Genomic DNA, 15,001 nt, shown 5'->3' with positions numbered 1-15,001 from the left:
GACATGTAGAGATGCGTGATCGGAGCCAATTAGCAGTTGTTTCTTGCCTCTGAGATTATCAGGGAGAGGGAGCACTGTAAAGTACAAAGCACCATCATGTGTCAAGTGGATCTGTACATCAATAAATATGGGCCTTCCTGGCTGAATGAGGGAGAATTTGTAGTTTTTGCTGTTCAGGGAATCCTAAAGGTTATCGGCAAACATTTATAACAGAGGCAATAACTTTGTGTGTGTGTGTGGGTGAGTGGGGGAGGGGGTGTCGAGGAGGAGATGAGCCACTGCTATCTGCTTGACATTTCAGTTGGTATGGGTATTTGAACTGCTGGTTGGCTCTGACAAATGCCATGGCTGTCACAGGCTCAGTTTTAATTACACCTGACTGGGTCTTTCAGGGGCTCAGGGATGAACTTAATTAGCTAGCAAGCACTTGGCTAGTTCTGGCACTGGTTGGTACAACCTACGCAGTTTCTTCTCTGGCTTTCCGTTGGCATTTTAATGGTCTTGGTCTATACAGGCTGGGAGAATTAACAAGCGAGAAGAGAGCAAATGGAGTCGAGGAAAAATGGAGTGAGTCTGATTTTCAACACCAAGTTAAATTTAATGTATGCTAGGTGTATAAATGGAGAGCTTTTAAGTGCCACTCGATATATTAAAAATTAAACTGCACTGACCATAGAGTACAAGCTAAAATCACCCAATGGGATACACCTTGGCATTATAAAACAGTATGTTCAGTAAATTCCATTAGGGGGGCTTTCCTAAGCCGTGTGTACTCTGGAAAATGGGAAGGTCAAGTCAGAAGTTTACCACTTTTTTCATATGTTGCTCATGTAGCCTTGAATTCACCAGACAATCCCCATCATTATTTTGGGATGGATGCTAACATGGACTGCACTGGGAAAGTCGACCAATCCAGCTGCCTCAGACATGAAACCTTTGCATAATTTCAGTAAGAAAGCTCTATATAATAGCTTGCAAAAATATGTTGTGTGGTTTCGGTGTTCCCATAATTCTGGGACAGTGTCTACTTCTTCCTCTTTCACCTGCTCCCTTTAGAGGTCACCACAGTTGGTCTGCCTGAAGCAATGTGTTAAGTACATCTTGTCACCTTCCCTTTCTGTCACAAATCACCACTGACAGGTGTCTCCACTAACTCCATGCTGCCTGCACTCTCTGTCATTGCATTGGCCATGTATATGAACTTGCCTGCCTTCAGTTTTACAACCTGTCTCCTGCTCATTCACTCACATGTGTTTTGTCTTGCTTCTCCTGACTTTCATTCTTCCTTTCTCCAGGGCATACCTCCACCTCTCTTCCACCTGCTCCCTCCTCTCACTACAGGTAACAATGTCATCTGCAAAATGTCTGTGAAGGTTCTCCTTCATCCAGGTCAACGTAGTCTTCTTTCCAAGCTCCTTAGAGCAGCGGTCCCCAATCCCCGGGCCTCAGACCGGTACCGGTCCGTGAGTCGTTTGGTACCGGGCCGCGAGAGTTGAGGCTCAGGTGTGAAATGTATGGTTTTCCGGGTTTTTATCGGTTTTCAGCGTTATTTTGTTATCGTTTTTATCGTTAACTCTGTTTTCCTGGGTCTTTTCACCTGTGTTATGAATAAATCTTCTTTTTTTCGGTACCGGTACTAGTTTTATTTTGTTGTATTTATCCGCGACACCTTAAAGGCCGGTCCGTGAAAATATTGTCGGGCATAAACCGGTCCGTGGCGCAAAAAAGGTTGGAGGACGCTGACTTAGACAATGTCATCTGCAAGCATCATAGTCCACAGATACTCCCGCCTGACGTCATCTGTCATCATGCAAACTAGAAGGGGGTGAGACCCTGATGTAAATCCACCCCGACTTAGAACTGATCTGTCAGTTCTACTACACAGCTCCCAACTGTCGCTGTCCTCATACATGTCCAGCACCACCTTCACATTCTTCTCTCCAACTCCTGGCTTCCTCATGTAGTACCACAGTTCCTCTCCACAGATCCTCACATGCTTTCTCAAGATCCACGACGACACTCCTTCTGAACTTCTCTCTGTGTAAATTAATTGTATTTCACTCATGGAATAGTTTACTTTAAAAAAAAAAAAATCAACAAGACTTCTCATATTTTTACCAGTTTCTTAAAATGGTTCTCAGTTAAATGAAAACAAAGTACAAACCAGTATTCGGGCAATATGGTATTCATGACACTTCAATTTCATCTATAGCACATGACAGATTGAGATAATGTAGACACCAGAGTATCCCAGTAGCTCTCCCTGTGCGTATGACAAGGCCATAGCGATGATTAAGTGGTTGGCACATTTTAATGAACACAAAGCCATTCAAGTGGAAGCAGATTTTAATTGAAATCTCCTTCTGTTTAATAACTTACCTTATTCACTGAGTCATGTTTCAGGAGATATAGAAGGTGAATGTGTGCTGAGTGAACAAGTAATTCTGTTTCACTTCACAAGGCTGCTCCGTGCCCTGGGGGGGGCTTGCTGTACTTTCTGTCACAGTTCACTTTTCCTGCTTGCACCATTTCCCAACAACATCCACCTCTCTTCTTTATACACTTCCATGCACAATTATCACACAGAAATTGGACAATTCATTAGTATTATGTCAAGATTATGTTAGCAGTGTGTTAAGGTTCAGTGTTGTTCACCAGCATTTTTGTTTTTGGAAGTTTTTGGCACCAACTAAATTCAAATTTTCTTAATGAAAAAAAAAAAAAAAAACAACACAGTCCAGTGCAAAGTTATATAAAAACCCAATAATTTATTATCATTTCTTTTGCAAAGATCACCATTATAACACATTTTACCTGGCTACAAATGTTCCACCTACGCTTTACTTCAGACCATCAGACATCGACTTAAAACGTTACAGGACTTGGTTTTCAAAAATTTCAAATTTACAATACTTCACTTAAAAAGTATTCATTTGGATGGAGTTTACTATACACGTAACTGGACTATAAGACTTTTGATAAATGGCAACCCGTTTATCTCACCAGTTCTAAAATGCTGTGTTCTGAGTCCTGCTCAGTGGCAATCATCCTAACACCACTTTGATCTAACTGCAAATATGAATCAGAACTATTATACAATATATATGAATGTTTCCAGTTGTCAAAAACTCAAATCATACAATGTATGAATAAGTCTGAACAAAATATCTCTGTTGCAAAGATACACAGACAGTTTTGCGGTTGAAATCAAGTCGCCACAGAATTGGCAACTTGATCGCCGTTGATTCGTGTCTGGTTGTTAAGGCTATGCTGAGTTAAGGTGTATGTGGGAGAGTAAAAAGTACTGATATGTAAAAGCTATGGGAAGGTTCATCTGTTGTCATACATGTAGAAAATAAACCCACAAAATAAAACTGAATACAAAAATTTTACCCAAAACTGCCAAACCAGACAAACAAAGCATATCAGGACATTTTTTTTAAATGTCCTCTTTACTAATGAATCAAAAGTATTTAAAAGTTTTAAGACATGTGATTCTGTGTCCAAAACTGTATTTCCCCACTAAACTGTTAGTGCAGCAGCTTTGATTTGTTCCCAATTTGTAGCTTTGTTGTTGAGGTTATAGAAACAACACGTGCGTTGCTGTAAAATGAGGTATCCAACTTTTTTAAAGATGTTTTTGCAAATTGCTGATAACAATTCAATTCAACGTGCAGCGCCAAATCTTTACCCCCTCCCACCTCCTCGTTTCCATGGGAATTGTCTTTAAAATTCAGGACAATGAGGAGTAACTATGTCCACGTCTCCTTTGCTTTGAATAGGAGACAAAGACTGCATACGTATACGTTAGTTTGTATTTATTTAAAAAAGTAAAAAGCAAATGACCGGCTGATGCTCCATTGGTAAGTGTGCATATTACATAAAAGAAAAAAAAGTCTCTTAGAACTGTCTTGAGTTAAGTGGTTACAACATAAATATGAAAATAGAATTGAAAAGATAAACATGTTTCGCGTAAAATAACAAAATAATTGTATTGTCATTGTATCATAGAAAAAATGCTTTTTCCCACAGAGTGATGTGAAAAAAACAATCTTGGAAAAACATCAAAATGTCATGATGCCGCTGATAAATTCTTTACAAAATGCTTTTTTTGGGTTACAAAGTGTGAAAAATATTCCTATTGTCCATGTAAAAATGCCACATTTAACGAGGCAAGTATGTCGTACCACATGGGGTAGAATGTGTGTGTTTGTTTTGTTTTTTTATACAGTAGTGACTGAAAGGAAGGCATTGTGTACCTTAGCTCCCTCTGGGGCCTTGGTACCATGAGTCATCAGCTCCTGGATTGTCATCCAGTTATCCAAGATCTTCTTGTTGCGTTTCTTCATCATCTTCTTGTGGCTGAGCTCTATGATGCTGACTTCCTTTCGACCCTCACTGCTGCTCTGAGGGTTCTCCCTCAAGCTCTCCAGCCGACTGCGCTGCATGAACTCTCGCCTCTTCCGCTGTTCTTTCGCTCTGACGAGGTGCTGCTTTCTTTCCTCTTTACTCCAGTACCTCCCCATCTTCATTTCACTCATTGCGTCGTCATCTGTCGTCATTCCCCCGCTGCGTTCCTCTTTAATCTTTAGGGCTCGCTCCTTCAGGATCTTGTCTCTCACAGGCCTCTTGGTGATGTAGCGGGTACCGTCACTACGGATCTTGACCTTCCACTCCATCTTGGGCTCTGTAATGGGCCTCTGAGGCTCTTTACAGACGCTAAGTAGACTGAGCTGGCTCTGAGCGTACTCTACAGCTGAGCGCTGTTGTATCAGCTGCATGTAGCTCTGGTAGTGGCGGGCGTGAGCTGGGATGTTGGTCTGCCTCTGCTGGGAACTGTGAGAAGGTGAGAAGTATGGATTTCGGGAAGCGCTTTGGTTTAGTTTCCCTCTGCTCTCTTCCTCAGCCTGAGGTGTTTGGTCTGACTCAGAAGGATTGCTGTGGTCAGGGCTGCTGCTCTTACCCAGGACTGGAGCGCGGCACGCTGGGATGGGGCTCAGGCTAAGAGAATGACCAGCAGCGAGGCCGCTGCAGAGGTTCCTCTGGTTTGTAAGACTAACCATTCTCTGGAGTGAGTGCTCCGGGGAGCGGTCCATTGCCAGAGGGGTGCTGCGTGAACTCTCTGCTGTGTTGTAGGCACTGGAGCTGTCCTTGTCCGATTTCTCTAGCCTCTCGTTAATGTCGGCCAGCTTACCCTTTGAGGGCTCACCGCGGTGAAAGCTTTGGATTTTGGTGGAGGGTGTAGAATGGCCCACTGAGGGAGACTGCTGACCCTTACGAAGTTTGTGGGCCTGCATGATGTTCTGACATTCAAGCTCGATGCTGCGCAGTTCCTCATTGAGCATACGCAGCTCGTGCTGTACCCCCGCCTGCTCCCCCATGCTGCACTCAATAGTGCTCCGGCGGCTGTAGAACAGGTCGTACTCGCCGCTGTTGCGTATTTGACATTTCAGTTCCAAGAGCTGCTGGAAGCGATCACCTTCTGCTTCATCGTCATCCTCATCCGTTTTGTCGTCTAGCCGCATGGAGCTGGTGGTAGAGTGCGTGTCCCGACTGTCTTTCAGGCACTGGGACAGACGTTTCTGGATATGTGCCATGACATTATGCTGCGAGTTCCCCATCCTGTCCTTTATGCTCAGTACATTGTCCTTATGATGAGGGAGTGTGGAACAAGTGGGCTTATCATCCTCTGTTCTCTGAAATAAGTTGAAGAGAATCAGCGTGAATTACTTCTAGATAGATAACAACTATGGGATATGCAGCTGTGTACAACATAAACATGCGTTGTACATGAATGTGCAACAGCTACGCTCTTTTTGAAAGCAAGGTAATTAAACCTAAATGTACAGACTTTCTGTTTGGTAATACAGAAACATGCTTATTCTGAATTTATTCTCTGATTTAATCATGGAGCGAGGGAAAAAAAAAACAATAACAAAAAGTCACAAGAACTTTTTAAGAGTTCAAGAAGTGCATCCCTCTTCTGCATTCCCCTGAAGGAATACATATGTTGTTGTGCATAACTCTGTTAACCAGCTCTGTTACTTCAGGGATTGTCTCCTCTCTGCCATGTCTTTGAAGTCCCATTTATATGGATTTTTGAGGTATGCTATCCTCTCAGCAAAACAGAATTTTAAATCACGGTTACTAATGTTTGGAATTTAAATGGTTCAACGGTCCCCCTCCATAAATATTCATAATCGGAATTTAACGCTCACATTTCACAGGGAGAAGCTTGTTTTGACTCGGTTTTGCAAAGAAAGTTGATGAACAGTTTGTCTTATGATAGAAATGGCATCAAAGATAATATTGGCTGTGTATAATGATCTGTCGCAATGAGCTGTCCTTTTTTTTCTCCTTGCTGAGTTTTAGAAGCTTCGTTATACTGAACAGTGCAAACAAAGAGCTTCAGAATTTCTTACATGGAGATAAGCTTTTTCATTCACTTGCTCATTACTGGCAGGGTCAATATGTCTCGATGCTGTCTGACCTGTTCATTCTCCTGTTCCTCTTGTAAGGCAGCTAATTCCATTTCCTCTCTTTGCTGCTCCTCCAACATTTCCATCTTCAGTTGCTCCAGGAACTCGCTATGTTCATCATCCAGCCAGGCTTCTTCCAGCTATAGGTGAAGGAAGAAGGAAAGCATATGGTGAAGGAAAGGGTTTAGGCTAGTGGCTTAGTGACATTTTTGTTATCCTTTTTGGGTAATAACAAGCGTCATGATTCACATTTGACAGATATACAGTCCTCATCTTTTAAACATGGACTCTAATCGTAGAATCAGAACCACGTAACTTGATGGCCACCACTTTTAACCTGTTAGGCCGTATCATCCACATCATCCATCATCTGTTTGTACATCTGATGCAAACCAAATGGTATCCATATCTGATGACTTCAGATTTACTACTAAAATGCATTTAATTAAAGAGCCTAGTATTGCTTCCAGTTCCTCTGCACTGCGGCAGAGTCCTTCCACTTAGTTTGTCATCGGCCCTGGGCCTGAACTCACTCCACATTAGCATGCCATTAGCTTTTATGGCTTACCGTTGGAAGTCAATTACAGTGGCGCTACATAAAAATAAAACATGATGAGGTCTCAGTCGTGGCTTGCAGTAGGAGTGGTTACATGTGGTGGGAGGGCGTTGGTGGCTACACCAAACTGCTGAGGTCTTCTTTGAGCAAATACACAGTACAGTACAGTACAGTACAGTAAAAGCCTGAATTTGAAACCATACAGGTTATGTAAACTGTAGATTATGTCCAGACAGTTCAAAAGCAGCTGGGTTATCTTAGCTCCACGGTTGTTCTTTTGTAAGTCTTTGTCACTTCAAACTTAGTTTCTTTTCTTTTCCAAAGACAAGTCGAGGAAATTAGTTTTTACTATTTGACTTCAGTGCATAATAAGTCAGTGTGAGTTGAATGTGTGATTATTTCTCACCTGCATCTCAGGTCTGGCAACCAGCAGTATGATGTTCCTGCACTCGTCACTGGAGAGTGCAGCCATGGCTTCCTCCCTGTCCTGTACATCCTGGCCATTAATCTGAAGACGACAAACACGATTAAGACCATATTAGGTGAAACACAAACAAGCAAAAATTTCAACACAGGCACGAACACACAGGTTCATCGCTCTAATGCAAATGCCCTTAAGAAAAACAAAATGCCACACTGAAACACATTGGACAGTAGTGCCCTTTTCCTGGGCAAATTGTCAACCCTCTCTGTAATAAATCTGGACCCAGCAGCGATTATGAATGAGACACCGGCCGTGGGCTGACGGAGGTGTTGTGTCCACCAAAGCATCCAGCAGCATACATACATCTAGCCGTACAATTAACTGGCCACTGACAGGTGGCGTCCATCTTTTTGCAGGCAGAGTAATGGCCCTGTCACTAGTGGATAATAGTGCCAGAGTACCCGTCTGCCTCACAAACCTACGCACACCGCTTCCCTTTGTTCAAATCAGCCACACAACATGTACTGTTGAGACAATTAGACCAGTAGCACTCATGGATCCACTTCACATAGCTATTATAGGCCAGGCAGACTATTTCCGTCTCTCTCTTTCCCTCCCAAGATGGTCAAATATATATAAAAGAAACAGAGTCTGTACAACTTTCACTCACTTAGACAAGCTGTCTTATAATTTCTGTATAAAGTCTTCGGCTCTCCAGGCATCTTGAAGGAGTTTTAAAGCTCTTCTTTGGATGTTGACTGCCTTTTGTTTTATTCTTTGTTAAGATGATCCCACAGTGTCTCAATTATGCTGAGGTGGGGGATCTGAAGAGGCAAATTCACGACTAGAACAACAGTGTATTTTTTCTGTCCAGATATAGTTTTACTGCATTGGCAGCGTGTTTGGAATCACTGGCATCATTCCAAAAGACCGGTTGCTACTGATTTTCAGTTTACTTGTTCTGTAATTTGGTAAAGCCTCAGTCTTTTCTCCCTGTTTCCCATCTTTAACAATGGCTTCTTGACAGCCACCCTTCCACTGAGACCATTTCTGATGAGGCTTTAGCAAACAGTAGTTGGCTCAACCGGCACATCTCTTAGGTCCTTTGTCGGGTCTTTAATTAATTTTTTCCGTTTCTCTAAAGAACACGACTTTCAGAAACTGTTTATCTGCTGTAGATCATTATTTTTAGCTCTCTCATTTCTTCTTTTGTCCCATATTTTTAAATGTATTTAAGGAAACGCCACCATGCTGAGATATGCTAAGTTTTTGGCTAACAGGTAAGAATGACCATGTTGCTGCAAAAATATTACTGTGTACTGTGCATTTAGTTATACATTCAACAAAGAAATTGGAACAAAAAGATGAAAATCCAAATTAAAATAGGTTCTTTGATAAGTTGTCTGCTATGTGCGGATACAACAGTTACTGTTTTATGCTGCTATAATATGCCCAGCGATGTCAGGAGAGAAATTTCAGGGGTGAAAATAAGTGAAAAAGCAGTCAATGTCCAAAGAAAAACTTTGAAAGATCTTGAGAAAGTGTAAAGAACTATTGCTCAAGACCACTTTAAAAAAGTATGGCTCCTTGGAAGCAAAATATGTATGTTGGAAGCATGTTTTTTTTGCCTGGTGTTCAAGACAGACAAGTGAAAAAAAAGATGAAATTGTCTTTATACAAGGGTGCAGGTTTAACTCTCTGGGATGAGCAGCTAATCCATAAAGCTAATGCAGAGCCCTGGGTTCCATCTGTTCCATCACAATAAAGGGAAGACAGCCCCAAAATTGCTTCCATACAGACACAGATTATTGGTAAAACATACAAGTCCAAAATTCTGGAGGTGGTATCTCAGATGTTTTCAGTTTGTTTTATGGCAACCATGAATCCATTAACACTGGCTTAACAAGCTATTATGAAGCTATTATGGTGACAAACACTGTAATCGCATACCTATCCCACAGAAACAACACGATCCAACCCAGAGCTCTAACAAACGTCGGTCCTTGTCAGTAGCCATTCCAAATCTCAAGCCTGGATATCTAGCTAGGGGCTAATAGCAGTTACTGCCTCTCAGCTATCCCACAGGAGGCAGCAGCACAGTGTCACTCCCAACCAGAACTCTTAAAAAACCCTGCTGGTGCTGAGTCGGTAACTAAAACAGCCAGGGGGACATTTCTCCCTCTTTAACAGTCACAGCGGGTGCAAGTTCCCCCTTTAATGTGCTGCCATTAAAAATGAATGGGCTCTCTTGCTGGGAGACAGTGGTTGAGTGTGACAAAATAGAAGAAGAATTTTATTTTGAACCTAATAAAAGCCAGTGTGGAGGTGACCAGCGAGTGCTTTACTGCACCTGTAAAATGCGATCCCCCTCCCGGATTCGTCCATCTCTGGCAGCGATGCTGTTTGGACTTATCTGTGAAGGTGGAGAAGGCACAAAATTATACATGAAACACTTTCAATCTTCATTCGAGAGAGTCTAGATGTGGCTGGAAGTATTGTGTGATAGCTGTCCAGACCATTCCCGACCATTTGATGTGTTCCTTTTATTGTTTCCTGAAAGCCTGAGGAAGAAGCTAAATCATCACCTTTATCATCCAAGACATCGATTGCACCTGCCTCAGTTATTATTTTTTTGACAACTTGATAAAAAACAAGTCTCTGCATATAGCATCTCCAGCCCGTAACTCAACTCCAGTACATCGTGCACCTGCTCCTCATGTAACTAATGCTAGTCAACAAGAGGGCAGAGCACTCTTTCATTGACCAATCAATCGGCATCTGGGGCCATTCGTTTCACTTTTTCCTATCAGATAAGATCTCGGCAGACAAGGTGGTGTTCAAGCACTCCATCTTCATGATAGTTTACTCCTACACAGAGGGCCGCTCATTAGACTGGGACAGAAGTCCCCAGGCAGGAATTAGTGAAGGGCTGGAGGAAAAAGAGGAAATTGAAGGTAATTTCTCAGCAGTCAAGGAGAGAACTTCAGATCGTGAATAACTTACAACCGTTTACGTGTTGAAGATGACATTGTTAGTGGCAAAACCGCTGTTTACGGAATGAGTTTCTTAGCTTTGCCTCTTAGCTTTATTCTTTTTTGTACGTTTGTTTCCTTTTTTAACTGTTTTTGAACTGTGAGAGGAAAAAGGGCAAGAGGCTCTGGCAGAGCAGTAAAGAAACAGCAGGTGAACTGAAAAGTCTAGAGAATCAGCCACATGTATTCACCCACTGTGCTATGAGACAGTAAAATGGAAAATGGCCATTCAACAATCTAAATTTGGAAAATTCTACTTGTTTTAAAATAACCTTGTATTCTTCCCCCACTCAACTCCCAGTGCAGCCAGCATACAGTGACATTCAGACATCTCATGTAAATGCAGTGCACTCCTCTTAGCCCTACTTTTTATAGAGTAAACACTTAAAGATGCTGCCAGGAGCCAGCGACCACAGTGATTTATATTCTACTCAGCTCTCAAAGAGAACACCTTGCATGGTCCAAGTCGACTTCAAACGAATTTGAAAGTTGAGGAGAGCGGAGAATGGCATTTTCTATGCTTCCAACAAGTGGGAGAAAAATAGTCTCTCTCTTTACATGTATGCCAGTGCCTGCTTGTTGTCAGCTGCACTGAGACTGGATGAACAACAAAGACAAGACCTGAAAGCACTTCTGTGTTTTTTTTCTTCTTCCTCTTTTTTGTTGTTGTTTGCTGTCTTGGCATTCATTTTGTTTCTGGTGAACTGACAGTATGATCACGCACACACAGATCAATGCTAAACTGTTCAGTAATGTCAGATTTGATAAAAAGAATTCAATTTTAAAACTTCACCAAATAAAGAAATTGTTGTTTCTTACATTGAAGATGAATATTAAATTTTGTGTGAGATTTTTCATTAGACATTTCATCAAAGTACTGATGAGGGAAGATACTTAATATTTAAGTGTTAGAATATGTATATACTGGAGTATGCTAGAAATATCATCTTTCAAATGGTTAGCAGCCCTAAATCTGGTTGCTGGATTAAAAATGGCTGTCAGGAAGAAGATACAGGATACATAGTGTCTCATTCATTACAGATTTTGGATCCTTACTCTCATCCGTCTGCTGTGCTGTATTGACTACATGAACTAACACAACACAAGGGCCAGTAGAGTTTTTACTTGGCATGACTGAAAAGGTCCAATGACTACAATGCTGTTCCCTGTCAGCTTCTCTCTCTCAGTCTAGATTTGTGCAGCCTTTATCGCACTCACGGCATCCAAACGAGCTGTCGTCACCTTGGTTAATGTCATCGTCACCTGTGTCATCAGCTCGAAATGATAATTTTTTATGTTTGTGTTTACAGATGTCACCACATAAAAGAAAGATCTCCAGTCTCTTCTTCACACTGAGGAATGCAGATTGTTAAGTTAAACATTAAGTTATGATTGTGTTGAAACAGGACAAATTTGGATTGCTGCATCTCATATTCTGTCTGATTTTGCTAGCGTTGGTGCCTCGACACACCACCTGTAACCGTTTTGGACACAGAGGGTTAGCAGGCCGGTTTGAAAGACTGATAGAGCACGCAGGTTAGAGGGGTGGCTGTGGAATACATGGCAGGTCTATCAGGCAGGAGACTGCAGTTCGTGACTTGTTTTAGAGCTTTGTGTCCTGAGCTCCGTTTTCCCTTCCCCTGCTGCTTAGCTTGAGACATCGAAAACTTCACGATTGGGGTGAGGAAACTGCCTTTGTTTAAAAATGACTGAAAAATGACACTTTGACAGCACATTTAAATTTGATCCCAGAGGGTACTTAAAAAGCATCCCAGTGTGACGAGTGGAAGCGAGACCCTTCCTACTACAGTCTATAAAATGGTTACATGTATATGACACACATGCCAAAGGACAGCTAGTGGGTATCTGTGAAACAAAAGGGCAGTAGTTGATGCCCAGAAATGAGCAGGTACTGATTCAGGGTTTTGTGTGATTGTGTACATGCCAGTGTCACAAAACCTTTGAGCTTAGTGACTAATGTATGAAATTATGTATTCACAGTACTCACACTCAAGGTAATTGTTTGCAGATGTCTCGTATGAACGTCTTTATGTTATTTAAGTGCGGGGCAAGTTACTACTCACCTCGCTAACATAGATGGCCACATCTTCTTCTTCATCTGTCCTGTAGCACAGAGTTAGGCCCAGCTTCTCTTGGCTGTTGAGTCGACACAGTTCTACTTCCTAAGTGGAAAAGAACGGAAAAAAAGATCAAGAAGATGGAGTGATTTTACTAAAAGGTTTGGAGGGTCCAAGAGACAGACTCCTCTAACCTCTAAAGGAAGAAACACAAACTGAATGATGTAAATTCTAAACACTTAACGTAAAAGCACGAGCTTGGCAATGGCTACACAAACACAAAGAGGCTGTTCCACTGATGAGGTCCTTTAAGTTCAGCGCAAAATAAAACTATCCGGTTGTTCAGTGATGACGCGACGAATCCTACTTCCGGGTCTAAAGTAGTCTGCGTTTAATATGGCTTTTGTGTTGTTAACATGTTTAATGTTATGTATTTTCTTCTATTTGATCTCAAAAAGCTCCTAAAACAGTCAGTGATCCCTGTTGACCTCCCTCGGCTTTTATTACCACTAATCATTTATTTAAGCTCAGTCTTTAAAACCTTAGGATGTAACTACAGCCCAGCCTATGCAGCAGTATATGAATGACTAACCTCGTATTGTGGATGGATTATCTCAGTTGTTCTCCTGGCTGAAGTTTGGTCCTTTTACAGCATCCTGCCATGCGATTACATTTGTTCCTGACCACCGAGAACACTCACGTTAACTTTTATCGAGTGGGAAAAAAGTTAGCTTGTTTATATTATGCTAACATAGCTGTGTCGCTAGCGGTCACCTAGCACATCATTATATACCAGCTAGCCCAACTTCAGTAACCCTACAAACGTCACTGCTGTTTAGTTTTCTGTCTTCATTTATGCTGGAAGTGATAGCAGAGCTGTACGTTTTAATTTGTTTCCAAAACCCCGTAGTCAGGACATGCTATATTGTATTTAGATAGAAGCTAGCGAGCTAACTCCCTGCTAACTTCTAACTCCGTTAAATGTCATAAATTCCGTTTTCATGGATGCCTGGATGTTAAACTCAATTGTTACACCTGGTAGAGCAGAACGCTGATCATTTTATTAAAGATGAAAGACTTTAGACAGTTTTTCAACTCTCAGTAATGCCATAGTGATCGTTTGATATATGGACCTGCAGCGGAGTTTAGACCCAGACACGGCTAGTGACGTCAGACTGAACAACCGGATAAGATTTTTGAGTCTGGATTTCCAACTTTTCTGAGGTTTTTTAGTGTTTGATCATGAAAGACATTCTTGGCTCTGTGAGTTTGATCGGAGGGGCTTTGATAAATGTCAGAGGACTGAGTTTTTCTCTTTCAAGTCTCTGCTAAGTTATAAAATATTAGACTATAAATAAACTATATGCTAATGCCATCAGAAATACACACTTGCTACTAGAGCAGGGCGATATGGCCAAAAATATTTATCACGATATATATTTGAAAATTTGCGATAACGATATAACTGACGATATAATTGATGCGAGACAAATACAACTCCACAACATTACTAGCGCAAAAAGACAACCTATCATTTATTTTCACTTAAAAATTAAACAAGAAGCTGGTTTTTATGTACATTAAAGCTTTATAAAATGTAACAGTGCAAATGCAAATTCCTTGCTGAAAGTTTAACCAAAAGGCATTTCCAGTAGAAATGGGCTGACATATCCTGAGCATAACCATGTATAATATCCACTGAAGTTAAAAAGAGGTGCTTTGCAACATTAAACTGCAGTGTGCAGTATGTATTTTTCGGACCATAAGGTGCACGGGATTATAAGGCACATTAAGTGAAACAAAGCAGTCAGATAAATCAAACTTTATTAAACTCATTCTTCTTGCTTCCTCCACTTCTGTACCATTGATTCATTAATGTTGAATTCTCTGGCAGCTGCTCTATTCCCATGTTGTTGCAGTAGTGATGGGTCGTTCGCGAACGAAATGGCTCTTAGAGCCGGCTCTTTGACGTGAACGACGCGAGCCGGCTCCTTATCGCGATCCGTCACGTGGGTTTTCTTTTTTTTTTTTTTTCTCTCAGCCTCTCTCTCGCACTTTTTTTCCGCTTCACTCTGCACGCGAGCCTTGTGCTTTATGCTGGGCAGAGGGGGGAGGGGCGGTAGTTACACTCAGTAGCACAGGAACAGAGCCAGAGAGAGAGAAAGAGAGGCAGGGACAACAACATTAGAAAGGTATAGTAATCATCCACAACTATTTTCAGTTGCAGATGATAAAGGATTGAGAAAGTTTATTCATGCAGGTCCATATGACAGAGAATATGCATGTTCTTTTAGTTTTCATATTATAATTTATATTTAATTGTGTTGTGGTTTGCAGTGTTTTGTGTTCTTTTCACTTTAAATTTGTGAAAGGAAAAAGCTGAAAATTTAAATAGTTAAAACTTGAAATGTGAATAGTTGATTTTTGTATTA

The 15,001-nt window shown here is 41.4% G+C and overlaps 1 protein-coding gene across 2 annotated transcripts in view; it reads right to left on the bottom strand.

The window, feature by feature from the left end:
* Positions 1-4,223: 4,223 nt before the first annotated feature.
* Positions 4,224-15,001, bottom strand: part of LOC146628146 (PDZ domain-containing RING finger protein 4) — a 128,730-nt gene continuing 117,952 nt past the window's right edge. For both annotated transcript variants that reach the window (XM_085359379.1, XM_085359380.1), the window contains 5 exons: positions 12,576-12,674; positions 9,810-9,872; positions 7,442-7,543; positions 6,491-6,619; positions 4,224-5,696 (listed from right to left, as the gene is read on the bottom strand). In XM_085359379.1, the coding sequence (XP_085215505.1) occupies positions 4,224-5,696; positions 6,491-6,619; positions 7,442-7,543; positions 9,810-9,872; positions 12,576-12,674 (1,866 nt within the window). The remainder of the gene's footprint in view (positions 5,697-6,490; positions 6,620-7,441; positions 7,544-9,809; positions 9,873-12,575; positions 12,675-15,001) is intronic.

Source organism: Diplotaxodon limnothrissa, linkage group LG7 (assembly GCF_057381915.1).
Source record: "Diplotaxodon limnothrissa isolate DT_005_m linkage group LG7, D_limnothrissa_male_GT1.1, whole genome shotgun sequence".
Lineage (NCBI taxonomy): Eukaryota > Metazoa > Chordata > Actinopteri > Cichliformes > Cichlidae > Diplotaxodon > Diplotaxodon limnothrissa.
Note: the sequence above shows the minus strand (reverse complement) of the source record. Positions and strands in the feature narration are given on the sequence as shown.